The 14,562-nt window shown below is 37.7% G+C and overlaps 1 protein-coding gene across 4 annotated transcripts in view; it reads left to right on the top strand.

The window, feature by feature from the left end:
- The window catches only part of akt3a (v-akt murine thymoma viral oncogene homolog 3a), a 114,045-nt gene that overhangs the window by 73,020 nt on the left and 26,463 nt on the right, over positions 1-14,562 (top strand). For 3 of the 4 annotated variants that reach the window (XM_016562101.1, XM_016562100.1, XM_016562103.1), the window contains 6 exons: positions 2,261-2,405; positions 3,570-3,701; positions 4,265-4,330; positions 4,803-4,871; positions 6,957-7,079; positions 7,773-7,901. In XM_016562101.1, the coding sequence (XP_016417587.1) occupies positions 2,261-2,405; positions 3,570-3,701; positions 4,265-4,330; positions 4,803-4,871; positions 6,957-7,079; positions 7,773-7,901 (664 nt within the window). Of the gene's footprint in view, positions 1-2,260; positions 2,406-3,569; positions 3,702-4,264; positions 4,331-4,802; positions 4,872-6,956; positions 7,080-7,772; positions 7,902-12,952; positions 13,168-13,359; positions 13,448-13,906; positions 14,039-14,562 lie in introns of those variants that run through there. The other variant, XM_016562102.1, reaches the window with a different exon arrangement.

Raw genomic sequence — 14,562 nt, 5'->3', positions numbered from 1 at the left:
TAATCCAGTTGTTCATAACCAATTAGTCCTTAAAGGAATCACATTTTTTTTATGATGATCAGTGATGATGATAATTTATTGACAGTGTGCAGTCCAGTCCTCTTATAGCTTCTTTTTACAAATATGCTTTTTGTTTCTCAATTTGAAGTGGGAGAAAAACACACAACATCTTTTAGTAGATTTAGAATTTTCTTTCCAAAAATGGTCAAACTTGTTTAATTTTCATTGATTTTGATACCATTAAACTAGGATTTTTTTAAATCTCCCCTGTCCAAGAAGCTGAGAAATATTTGCCTGTTATTGTTGTCAGTATCTTTTTGGGGTCACAGAATAATGGTTAAGCAGACCTTATAACAGCGTTTGAAAGAGACCGAGAGAACATCTGATCACACAAAAAATATGAACAGACACTGAGCCGTTTATCCTTGCACTCCTAACTTGCTTGTCTATCTATCACAGGGCATTGCAGTCCAATGCGCACTTTGTTTACACCACACACACACACACACACACAGCTCTGAACAGGAGTGGGACACGGCGTACTGGCAGAGGCCCAGAAACTGCAGGCCTACATGTGAGGAGGAGAGATGTGGCGACAGCTGGCATCACGCCAGACTGTATTCAAAGCCTTTATCTCTCATTAGCAAAAACCGCTCATTATACACCAAACCACTCCACACCCATTCATCCGCACGACCTTGAGAGGGTGCGCAGGGCCCTTCGTATATGTTACTGTTTTAACCCAGTGGATCTTGAATTTGCCTTGGGATTTCAAATGCACCACCATCAGGATTGTAAAAAAGAGCCAGAATAGAAATCCATACATTATGTTGGAGATAATAAATATTTCCATCTCTTATTCTTTTTGATGATTCTCCACTAACAAATGGCAGTGCACAAGAGTGCATGTTTTCAGACTCTGCCTGGTAGGGTTGGATCAATACCAAAATGTTTTGCTTTGGTACGATACCAGCCTCTAGTACGTCTGTATCAATACTAAATCTGTACCTTATGCAACAATTGAACAACCTTGGCCAATGGAGGAAATGAAACTCTGGCTGTCAATTGATGCAATAAGTCCGTGTAAAGAAAAATACATATACAATATGTATTATTTAAGTATTAATATCTAAAGTAGTTTTTGTTAAAACATTCTGTTCATTTTGGATGACACTTAAAGCATGCAATCTTTACTGTATGAAGCAGTTGCAACATAAATATGATTTGTTATTAATAATACCATTCAGCACATTATGACTTTATTTATTCCACTTAGTAGCATACATTGCTGTTCAAAAGTTTTGGGTTGGTAAAATTTTTATATGTTTTTAAAATAGTTTATTTTGCTCACCAAGACAACATTTAAATGAACACAAGTACATTCAGCACAGATTACTCCAGTCTTCAATGTCACATGATCTTTCAGAAATCATTCTAAAATGCCGATTTGCTGCTCAAGAAATATTTGTCACGCATGCTTGCTGAATAAAAAGTATTATTATAAGTATTAATAAGTATAAGGATTATTTCTTTAAAATCTTACTGATCAACTTTTGAACAGTGATGTATGTGTGTATATACTGTATGTGTTTCATACAAAATTCCTCTAAAACCTCTTTAAACCATTAAAATAGACTAACATAGCTAGACTGAGCAGGCTAGGAGACCAGATAACCACCTTAAACTAAGTTTTTTTTAATCAGCATGGTGAACTTCCAAAATGTGCTGAATAGTGACACGTTGTTTAAGATGGGTACTAAAATTGGCTAAATTATGATATTATTATATACCACTGTAAACTTGCAGTACTGTGCTGTACCACATAGCCCTACTGTCTAGTTCAGTCTGCTTCTGTGAAACAGTGAGAAACTGCTAGCTTCGCTCAGATGAATCCATCATTATTAAACTAACACATGCTCAAAAACATGAATGCACCACTGATTCTACACAACAGATGTTGTGCTGCACGACAAATGAAAACTCAATGGAGGGAGACACTATTCTCAGAGAGGGGCGGCTTCCCCACTCATGTTAGATTATACTGTCACCTAGTGAGAACGGCCTTGTGAATTACTCAGATGGTCTGGCCTGATGTCTTCAATAAAGTAAAAAGGTCACATTCACATTTCAGTTTACATTTATAACTGAACCATGTGTTCGTTTAGTGTCTCTCAGATGTGTTCTTGAAGTATTAAGCAGTGTTATTTTGTTTTAATAAATGGCTTTTTTAGAAACATGGGCTTTGTGTGTGTTTCCAAAGGGATGAGTGGGCAGAGGCGATCCAGATGGTGGCAGATAAACTCCAAAGACAGGAAGAGGAACGTATCCAGTGTAGTCCCACCTCACAGATAGACAACATGGGAGAGGAGGAGATGGACACATCTATCAGCCATCACAAACGCAAGGTGCCTTTGAATACAGATTTTGATGTTTGCTGTGGACATCATAAGCCTGGGACATTGGGAAGCTGAATGACAGAAACCAGCAAAAAGTTATAGAGGATTATTAAAAAGAAAATAGTTCACCTAGAAATGACATCTGGCTAAAAATGTACTCATCCTCAGGGCCATCCAAGATGCAGAGTTTGTTTGCTTATTGATTTGGAGAAATGTAGCATTACGACACTTGGATGGATCCTCTGCAGTGAATGGGTGCCGTCAGAATGAGAGTCCAAACAGCTGATAAAAGCATCACAATAATCCACAAGTAATCAACTTGACACCAATCCATCAATTAAACTGTGTGTTTTTAATGAACACATCCATCAGGGCGATTTAACTTTAGCTTCTACCAGTGACTTTTCAGTACATTTTCTGCAGATTTTCATTGTTGGGTGAACTATTCATTTATTTCTGTGCCTGCTAGTAGAGTGTGGATGCTGAACCCAACATCACATTATGAACCAAGCAGCAAAGACAATGTAAATGCACAATAAACATGTTTATCAACATGATTTTTTTTTTGCTATAGAAGCAATATAAAGTTGCGAAACAAACTCTCAGGCATTGTTCGATTCCAGATGATTTAAGCCATTTGTAGCTGCTCTTTGTAGTTTGGGTTCTAAATTTGAGCCCCTCCTCATGTAAACTGGATCTCATGATAATCAAGTTTTATTCTGGCACACTCCCAAATAAGCATTTTCTAGTTTATTCAAGAAATACTCAGTGTAGTAACCCAGAAATCACTCCAATTTTCTTTCTCGAGCAGCAGCAGAAGCGCTGTCAGTGTGAAAGCTCAGTGCACGCCTACAGCTGCAGATTCAGGATATATGAAACAGACCTTACGACTCAATTGCACAAAATTAGGAAGCTCTCTCTCGATAATGTCTTTTAAGGCTGTGTATTTCTGGGAGTTTCATCATTTTTAAGCAACAAGCTAATGTACAAACATGTCAGTGTGTTGGTGGCAGTGAAGTCTCTAAGCAGCAGGATTACATCCCCGCAGCAGATATGCGAGATGTGAACGTATTCTGATTGAGTTACATTAACAAAATAGAAATGTAGACCCCAATTATATGCATTGCATTTCAGTAAGTCTGACAATTTATTGCTTTTTCTTTTTTTTTGCAGACAATGAATGACTTTGACTACTTAAAATTATTGGGAAAAGGCACTTTTGGAAAAGTCATTCTCGTACGGGAGAAGGCCAGCGGGAAATATTATGCAATGAAAATTTTAAAGAAAGAGGTTATTATAGCCAAGGTAAGAATAATGAGGAATATTTAGTGAATAAATTTGAATTATGTTTTGATTTTTTTCTAGTGCTGTCAAACGATTAATCGCGATTAATTGCATCCCAAATAAAAGTTTTTGTATTTTGTAAAAACAAACACATGCATATATATATTTAAGAAAAATATGTTATGTTTATATATTAAATATATATACAAATATAAATATATACATGTAAATATTTTCAAAATATATACTGTATGTGTGTGTATTTATATATACATAATAAATATACACAGTACGCATACATATATTATGTAAACAAAAACTTATTTTGGGTGCGATTAATCGTGATTAATCGTTTGACAGCACTATTTTTTTCATTCTGTTTGTTATTTATCTGGGTTCAGATCTCAAAGTTGTAGGCAACGACATTTTAACGCAGTTATAAAAGTGTAATTTTAATCCCATGCTTTTTTGAGAAGCTTTGTAATACAATTCTCATTAAATCCACTGTGCACATGTACTGTAAGCAAACCTGCTTTATCTTGAGAAAACACAATTCATGATCCACCTTCTCTTTCTTCCCGTAGGACGAAGTGGCCCACACGCTTACAGAAAGCAGAGTACTAAAAAACACGAGACATCCTTTTTTAACCGTGAGTGCACATTTTTATAATGAACTATCACTCAGAGTGGATTTACAGAGACCTTAACACTTCCCAGTGCTTTTGTATATATGATTGGCTTTTCCCTGGAGCTTCATTATAATGTAGAGAATAAACTGTAATAAATTAGCGGCCTAAATGTAGCTGTGCATCTGTTGAGAAGTCGCCAGTGAGAGGTAATTTTCTGACACTCCAGATGCTGTTGTATGCCACGCAACATACACAGCAGGTTTAGCAAAACAATTTACCACTGTCAGTCAATCTGGTGTTCCCTCGTAAACTTCACCTTCCCTCAAAGTTAGCATCAAGGCCTGCGAGAAAGAGCAAACGCTCCTTTCATTTTCTCTCGAGACAAACGTTTCTCTCACCACATACATTTTGATGAGCGTCTCTTACTTTGCGTTTGTTTTAGGTTTTTTTGCTTTTGTTTTTCCTCTAATGGTGTATCCACCTGCTGTTTCAGTCTTTGAAGTACTCGTTCCAAACAAAAGACCGCCTATGCTTCGTGATGGAGTATGTCAATGGAGGAGAGGTACGTGTGTGTCTGCATTTGTCTTTTGTGTGTCTGTCTTTTCGTCTGTGTTGGCAGACAGTCTATTTCTGTAGTAATGCTGTCACTAATATCTAAATACTCACTGTGAGGCTGTGCTGAGCTAAAAATGTTAATCTGTTATCAGGGAAAAGTTAAGTGCAAGATCATATCTTGTGATGCATTTACAGTTCAAAGAGACTTTCTCTTGTCCTTTGAAAAATTTAACAAGTAGCAAAATGATCATCCAATATTATTAACAGCCGATAACTATATTTTAGTGTCTAAAAGTTTATATGCGGAACCAATGTTTTTAAGTATGCTTTTAAATAATAATAATTGTTGTTATTGTTTTATGCTGATTTGCTTTGCTACCTAAATGGATATAACACAAAATGAATATCTAATAACAGCAACAACAACAATAATAATTACTCTTATTATTACTATTTCTTACACCATTTTATGCATCTAAATGATTAGAAATGTATTGTTTTATGCACATTTGTTTTGCAACCTAAATGGATAAAAACAAAATTTATATTAAATCAATAGCAACATGTATATTTTTATTTATTACGATATTTTATGCATTACTTTAAATTATTGTTTTGCGATCTAAATGGTTAACATGCATTGTTATTATTATTTTATGCACATTTGTTTTGCAACCTAAATGTAAAAAACGTTGTAAAATGACTATTTAAACAATAACAACAAATATTATTATTTTATATTTATTTAATTATTTTATGCAAAGTTGTTTTGTTATCTACATGGTTAAAATGTATTATTTTATTATTGCTATTAGCATTTACATTTATTAATTTAGCAGATGCTTTTAGTCAAAGCGACTTACAAATGAGGGCAATAGAAGCAATCAAAGCAACAAAAGAGCTACAATATATAATGTCCTTGTGACAAGTCCTGGTTAGTCTAATGCCAGTTTTGTAATTGTAATTGTAGTGGACTGCGTGTAACTTAAAATTCACTTGAAAATGAATGGCTGTGACATAAAAAGTTGAGGAATTATGCAAACAAGGGATAAAGTTTTTACCTGTGAACACAGTTTGTTGTTGATTGTAATAGTGCTTACCAAATTGTGCCATTTATCAGCAGACAGATATTAAACAACCAATTGCTTGAAGAAAAATGTGAATATTGTTTAACAAATGTCAGTCAAACTGCCATAACTAGTAGCAGTTTGAAAAGTTTAGTGTTGTAAGTTCAGTTGAATACTTGTAGTCGTCCAGGATGCACTTGGTAGAAGTTTGACAGCATCACTCTGTTGATATGGCAGAGCGCAGGATTCCATCTTGAGGGGCTCAAGTTTTGATAAATGAAATTCCACCACCAACGGTGCTGTTTAATCAGAGAGGCGGCAATCTCGCTCTCATTCCCTCAGCCTGCAATGTCACCTGCTCCCCCTGCCTGGTCCAGCCAGAGCCCCTAACCTCCACATGCTGTGCAGAGCCCATCAGTCTCTCCCCTTTCAGCCTCGCCACATTCACAGCTGCCAGTGCTCTGATGAAGGCACACCTGTCCTCGGCCACCCCGGTCCTACTCACCCCCTCCTCCGGCTGATCAGCGGAGCCGTTAGCTCTCCCCGGACAGCCATATTCAAACATCCCACAGCAATTAATAGACAGACTCTCCTCGTCGGGCTTCTGGGTAATTTCTATAAGCCGGGTTCAAGTGGAGCCGAGGGCCAGACAGTTGACAGAAACCCTTGACATCTGACTTGGGAGGAGAGAGGAAGCGCGGGGCACTACATAAAAGACACAGCGGAGATGATTGCCGGGGACGGGGCACTCCTGCCACTTTAATGGAGCGTTAGCCCATGAGCACGCAGCGCTGCCTTTAACAAGATTGGTGTATTGATTAAAATGCTGATTTAACAGGCCGCGGCGGCCTGTCTCTGGAAAGCCGGGGATGATGTGCCAGCTGCTGTCTGGGTTCGCTGGGCGTCCTCCGAGGGCCTCGCCATCTATCATCTCAATATGGCGATGTGAGGCAGTTTGTGTTGTGTTAATTTCCTCCAATAAATCAGTAATTATTGCAATCCTGTCCCTGCTGTTTACCCTGCAGCTGTTTTTCCATTTGTCGAGAGAACGGGTGTTCTCCGAGGACCGCACGCGCTTCTACGGCGCCGAGATCGTTTCCGCCCTCGACTACCTGCACTCTGCCAAGATTGTGTACCGGGATCTCAAGGTAAACAGAAAAAGGGGAAAGAATTCATATATTTAGAGAGGAGGTTTTGTTTTGTCGCGATGCCTTTATCTAAGTGTATGTCATGGGATGCGGAAAATGTAATTAAAAGCTCTAGAGTTTGGGGCTTTTTTCTTTGGTTTTTGGAAACAAGGAACTCTGGCGGCTGTGGATGATGACACAGTGTTTTGCTCGCAGCCTTGGACCAAGCCAGTTGTGGAAGTGCCAAGAAACTTGGACAAACAGCTTAGCCATTAAAATTAAAAGGTTAAATTAATGTGGCTTGAAGTTTCTTTCCACTTCCAGTGAATAAATATATTATACCATGTAGTTGTCTACGTTTTTTTAGACACTATTTAAAGACATTATTAACATCATGAATTAAAAATACTAGTACACTTTAGGTACAAGTACTAACACAAGTTAGTAGCATATTTTTTGGATTTTAAGTTATTAATCATGACTTCAACATGTGTAAAAGCCATACAGTATATGTTCGTTGCATTAAGATGCTTTAACGATAAAGGAAAAACACTTTATGTCTGTCACATAGTAATTCAAGCATTCTATAAATGACTTAAATCCAATCAATTCAAAGTGCTAATTTGAAGCAGATTCAAAAAGAACTGTGACCTGTGAAACTGTGTTTGTTGTTTCGAAAAGTCAATAATCCACACTCTTTTCTTTTCTGCCCAGCTGGAGAACTTGATGCTTGATAAAGATGGTCACATCAAAATTACAGACTTTGGCCTCTGCAAGGAAGGAATCACTGATGCTGCTACCATGAAGACCTTCTGTGGGACGCCAGAGTATCTGGCACCAGAGGTAAAGAAACCCCTGATCATTAACAAAACCTGCAACTATCCCAAAATCTGTCAGAGGTAATCAATGGAGCATATGCAGGAGACCATGAACATGCCCATCGGTTTTTAAATGACAAATTTATGATTTCAGATCATATCATGAGAGTCTAGTTATGGCTTGAATGATTAAATGGTCCTATTAACACATTTAGTTACAGCTGTCATTACATGGAGTGCCTTGCATGCAAGTTTTAAGTAATATTTCACAATACATGTTTAACCTCTTGCTTTCTATGTGATTTAGAGCAAAAAACACACACTGCAATAATAATAATAATCAAGCTCTTAAACTACAGTGATACTGAATTAAGATGAGTCTTGCACAGCTTGTTTGGTTAAAGATACAGTAATGATCAGGAGCTTCCTTCAGTACACTGAACTGTACATCAGTGAACTCTTCAACATCTAGAAGCTTCTAATTTCTGGGAAGCCTCTATAAAATACATTATTCAAATGTTCCTAATGCATTCACACTGACACATGTAATACAATCTGGTGTATGTTCTTAAAAATAATTGTATCAAACCATGATTACAAATAATTGGAATCACTGTTTAATATAATGCAATACTGTACTTGTCATAATAGTCTGGTTACGATTATTTAAAAGATTGAACTGGTTATAAAATGTATTACAAATAAATAATCAAATTATAAAAATGCTGTAAATAAAATATTATGAATACATATAAATACATCTCTTATGCTCACCAAGGCTGCATTTATTTGATCAAAAAATAGAGACAAAAGCAGTAATATTGTGAAATATTACGGCACTTTTAAATAACTGGTTATATTTTGATATAAAATGTATTTTTATGCTGTTGAATATTTTTGTGGAAACCATGATACATTTTATATGTATGTGTGTGTATGTATGTATCATGATATAAAAAATGTATCATGGTTTCCTATTGCTTAACTATTTTTGTGGAAATATTAAAATAGATAAAATTTTCTTTTCTAATCTCTCTCTCTCTCTCTCTCTATATATATATATTACAATAGAATATATAATCTTTTTTAACATTATAAATATTACTGTCAGTTTTGATCAATTTAATGCATCCTTGCTGAATAAATGTATTAATTTCTTTCCTCCTTGTGACCCCAAATGTTTGTCAGTGTATGTATTGAATTAATCCTATATGAATATATTAATACCATTGTTATCCATTATATGTATAGGCTTCATAGAAAGTGTTGTAAATGTTAGATATTTATATCAGTAATATAAATGCAGCCTGTTAAACCAGAGCACAGATCATGTCTTTTAAATAGCAAAAGTAATTATCACTTTTATTTTCTTTGAACAGTAGTTTGCTGTTCAACCTTCTGTCCAACCAGAGGTGTGCATGGTGCCCAGATTGCAGTGACTAAATCCATATTTATAGACAGGAGGGGGGAGCAGGCAGGGGGCGGCAGCGGGAGTGAAGGGGGGATATAGATTCCACTCGAAAAAGTACGGAAGACAATTTGGCGCAACATTTTGTTTTGCTCAGCCTGGCCGCTGTGCCAGGAGATGATTTGAGTGTTGGTTATTTTTCACAAGAGTATGTGATTGCACAAAAAAGTACATGCTAAACAGAGGCAGATGGTGGCAGATGGGGAAGGTTGGAAGAAGGTGGCTGGGAAACCTGGAAATCTATACTGCCGTACTGGTGTAAAAATAACAGAGCACAGCCTGAGCCAAGTCCTGGAGATGCAAAGTAGGGGGGGATTAGAGAGAGAGAGAAATAGAAGAAAGAGAGAGAGAGAGTGTGAAAGATATTTAGAGGGAAAAAAAATTACTTTTAGGGTTACAGAAGTGAAATTGGAATAGTTTCGCTTAAATTTGGCCCTCACCAAATGTTTTAAGTGCTAATGAGAATGAATGAAGATACATTTACAGAAATACTTCTCTAATAACAGTTCGCTTTCACAAGCTGTATGTCATCTGTCATTGAGTTCTCATCTGCCACATCTTTAGCATTTTGTAATTGCAGCATTTCTACAGCATGTTTGCTACCAATAAAACACATTATCGCTAGCTTCCAGGTGTGATTCAGAGCACATTAGCTTTTTGTAAATGAGCCTACAGGACATGCGTTTGTCAGCATGCAGGTGTGGCTAGCGTTCATCTTCTTGAAGGATGCGTACAGGTGCTTAGCAGCAGGTAAGCGTGCATATGGCGATCCGTGCGTGTTTACAGTATGCACGCATATATTTGTATGCACTTTGCACACCCCTATTTATGTGCATGTGCACAAGCGTCCTCGTGTAGCCCGGCCAAAGTGGGATAAGCTCATGGAGGCTGTCTGTTCCACTGCCCTGCTGGGGAACTGGGCTGGTGGAGCCACAGGCTCTCTGTCCCATCCCTCCCTGGCCAGCCTTGCCAAGGGCCCAGTCCTGGGAGCAGCAGCCCTGCCACATGGCTGTCCGAGCAGGGGCCTGTTCCTCCCCTGCGGCCGCTCCTCCTCGCCTGTGGCTCTGGAACAGGGAGACCCCAACTGGCTCTGTGTGCATTAATCGCATCCCTGCCTGCAGCCGAGCTGCTCACATACACTCCCAGGACAAACAGCACAATCCGCCCATACATGCCACGCACACACATGAACGGTGTCCTCGTCCTCGCTTACGCTCCTGTTTGCTTCCAGAACACACAGTTCTGTCCAGTCCTGGATTTAGACATGCATAAACACACACATTCTGTCCAAGTATATTGAGTACACTTTCACTCACACTTATTAAAGCACCCTTAGCTGTGGTAAAATCACTGTAATGCACATGAACATCTGCAAAAGATGCATTCGGTTTCTTTTTAAGAAACAATAATGTTTAGCTGTTCATTTTGGATGGCACTTAATGCATGTGAACTTCACTGTATGAAGCAGCTGCCATGGAAATATGATAAAAGATAACCATGTTGTGTAAATAATTAATTATTAGTTATAAAAACAATAAATAATAATTCCGTGAAGTAATATAGTTCAAATCAAAAATGCAAAATGTACCATTCAGCACATTTGATATGACATTTATTTATTCATTCAAATAACATACACTCTCGTTTAAAATTTGGGATTGGTACGGTTTTTTTAAGTCTTTCATAAGTCTCTTATGCTCATCAAAGTTGCATTTATTTGATAAAAATACAGTAAAAATATTAATATTGTAGAATAATATTACAATTTAAAAGAACTGTTTTCTATTTTAATATATTTTAAAATGTAATTTATTCTAGTGATAGCAAAGCAGAATTTTTAGCAGCTGTTACTCCAGTCTTCAGTGTTACATGATCATTCAGAAATCATTCTAAGATGCTGATTTGGTACTTTTTTTTATTATTATCAGTGTTGATGCTACATAATATTTTTGTGGAAACTGATAAATTTTTTTCAGGATTCTTTGATAAATTTAATGTTTAAAAAAACAGCATGTATTTGAAATAGATATCTTTTGTAACTTTATAAATGTCCTCATAGCGTCTCTTTTAATTAATTTAATGTGTCCTTGAGAAGTAAAAATATAAAATACAGATCCCAAACTTCTGAACGTTAGTGTAGTTCAAAGCACACAATGTACCATTCAGATTTTCTCTGACATTTCTACGTGGAGTAGTCATATACACCCATCTCACTGTATGGAGGTTGTTAGCACTGTGTTCACACATGGACGTTCACATTGTGCTCCCTAATCAGACAGAGTAATGAATGCTGCGGTTGACTTATGCAGGTCTGCCTGTTTTTAAAGATCAGAGAGGAGACATCATTATAACACCACTCTGAGCATATGCTTAACTGGCTCTGTGCCAGCCAGCCTTGTCATTAGTCAGACATATTAATCACGACTCTCCTCTCTGAAGAGCTCCTCTACATTGCACACTAACTCCAGCCGCCTTGTTTCCGCCACCTAGTCTTTAAGAGCCACCGGTAAGGTGTGTAGCATCCTCAGTAATTGGGGCCCGGGACGCTTGCCCAAAAGCATAGCTTTGATCCAACGTTATCAGGCTTTTAGGATTGTGCTTCCAGGTTCCAAATATATCCTGAGCTGGATCTTTGACCTGATACACCGGTGCAGAATGAATGTTTAGACGCTTTTATCAGTCTAGCACTGATGGGCAGGAGAGACGGAGCTGGCTCACGCTGACATGGGTTTGGTGATGAGAAGCTCTACAGTAAGAGTGTGTGAAGTGCTGCCATTATCAGCTACTGATATTCATATATTAGCACTGATGTTCCTGACTGCCATTCATTTAGGAACTCTTAGCTGTGATGACTCTTATGGAGATGAAATTGATTCAGTGTTAAGTTACACATGAGCAACTTATTTTGAAATATGTTTACCTAGCTCTTCTTCTGCATCATTCAGAATTTAATTGAGAATGCCTTTTAAACTACAATTCAATTCCTGAATTTGATGTGAGGTAGCAAACAGGATTCTTTTTTCTTTCTTTTTTAATTAAAGGAACTATTTTTAACTAGAAAAGAGGCATTTGTCAAGGCAAACTTTGTTTGAAGTTTTGGGGAGAAAGCTTTTTGAAAGTTTATAGGCCTTATGAAGGGATAGAAAGACAGTCGGATGGGTAGATTGGTGGATGGATGGATGGATATATGTATGGATAGATAGATGGCTTGGATGGATAGATGGGTGGATTAAATGTAGTAAAATTGCAAGTCAATAAATACCTCTTTCCGTCGTCAAAATTCCAATTCAGCTTCCTGTGGGGTGTGTCCAATTCAATTCAAATTCACTCTCATGAACTGAAATTGAGTCAATTCTTCAGTTCTTAATCTTGCACAACACTGGTGCTGAGACGTCCATATTTTTGAAGTTTTTGAGTGTTTGTCAAATAATGATTAACAGGTTAACATATTTAACATTTAATAATGAGATTTTTTATTTCTGTACAAATTGTCCAGATACATTTTTGGGTCCACCTGTGTACCTGCGCTTGTACCTGTTTTGATATTTCTTGGGTTGGTCATGAATGCTTTCATGCAGGAATGTTTTCAAATGTGTGTTTGTTCTCAGGTGCTTGAGGACAATGATTACGGCCGTGCGGTGGACTGGTGGGGTCTTGGTGTGGTCATGTATGAGATGATGTGTGGCCGACTACCTTTCTACAATCAGGACCATGAGAAGCTCTTTGAGCTCATCCTAATGGAGGACATCAAGTTCCCCAGGACCCTCTCTGCTGATGCCAAGTCCCTTCTGTCAGGCCTGCTCATCAAAGATCCCAATAAGAGGTACAAACTGCACGGCTGGTCTAACCCAGTAACAGTCATAACAATATTGATCTATATTCTTTATGCATTTCAACTGGTCTTTCTGTATTTCACTTCAGTTACAGCACTTATTTAGATAGGAACTAACTAGTGTAAGTTCATAAGTTGTCTTCTGACTAAATACATGTGGCTTCCTTTTGTTTTCCTGTCAAGACTTGGTGGAGGTCCGGATGATGCTAAGGAAATTATGCGACATAGTTTCTTTGCTGGAATTGACTGGCAGGATGTCTATGATAAAAAGGTAATTGAGAATTTATGCTGTCATGCTTTCACCACTACACATAAAGGTGCTCTCAGTATTATTTTTTTTATATCTACATGGATGCAATATCATGGAAAAGCAAGTTTTTAAGTCACTGATGCCATTATAGAAAATTCAGACATGATTTTTCATCATTTTAAACTTTTTTTTTTTTAATGTGCTATTCATTTCTTTGTGTTTACTGAGGAAAAAACAGTAAAATTTTAATTAAAAGTGCACACAACCAAAATACTTACATGTTGAGACAGAGGTTCTGTGTCTCAGTGCACTAATAGGTCACTGTCAGTTGAACAGCCTTCACAAATAGCACAATGGTTGGCAGAGGAGGTGCGGTTCAGAGATGTTAGATCGAGCCCTCCAGCTCGCCATACTATATGCAGTGTCAGATCTGCACAAACAGGTGCTGTTTTTTTTCATCCCCATCTCTTCCTTCCTCAGCTGATGCCTCCCTTCAAGCCTCAGGTGTCGTCAGAGACAGATACCAGATATTTCGATGAAGAGTTCACAGCTCAGATGATTACAATAACCCCTCCTGAAAAATGTGAGTTTGTCTGATGTTTGTTGTTTATCTCTGCATACATTGACAATTCTGTAATGACACAAAAGCGTATTCTAGAAAGCATGCCTGATATTGTGCTGACTTAATTATCTTCTAATTTTTTGGCACAAATCCCGATCACCTGAAAACTATAGGTGTTACTTTTGAAAGTGAAAGTGACATGATTGTGTAGCCAAGTATTGTGTCCCATACTCGGAATTTGTGCTCTGCATTTAACCCATCCAAGCGCACACACACAGCAGTGAGTAGTGAACACACACACACACACTGTGAACACAGCCATTTTTGCTGCGGGTTCGGTGCCTTGCTCAAGGGTCTCACCTCAGTCGTGGTATTGAAAGTGGAAGAGAGCGCTGTACATTCACTCCCCCCACCTACAATTCCTGCCGGTACTGAGACTCGAACCTGTGACCTTTGGGTTACGTGCCTGTCTCTCTAACCATTAGGCAACGACTGTCGACTGTAAAGTGCTAATATGTACCATTTAGATACCATGTGTACCGACTAAAGTGCAAAGATGTACTGTTAAGCTTGA

This window comes from Sinocyclocheilus rhinocerous, unplaced genomic scaffold (genome assembly GCF_001515625.1).
Source record: "Sinocyclocheilus rhinocerous isolate Xijiao unplaced genomic scaffold, SAMN03320098_v1.1 scaffold469, whole genome shotgun sequence".
Classification (NCBI taxonomy): domain Eukaryota; kingdom Metazoa; phylum Chordata; class Actinopteri; order Cypriniformes; family Cyprinidae; genus Sinocyclocheilus; species Sinocyclocheilus rhinocerous.
Note: the sequence above shows the minus strand (reverse complement) of the source record. Positions and strands in the feature narration are given on the sequence as shown.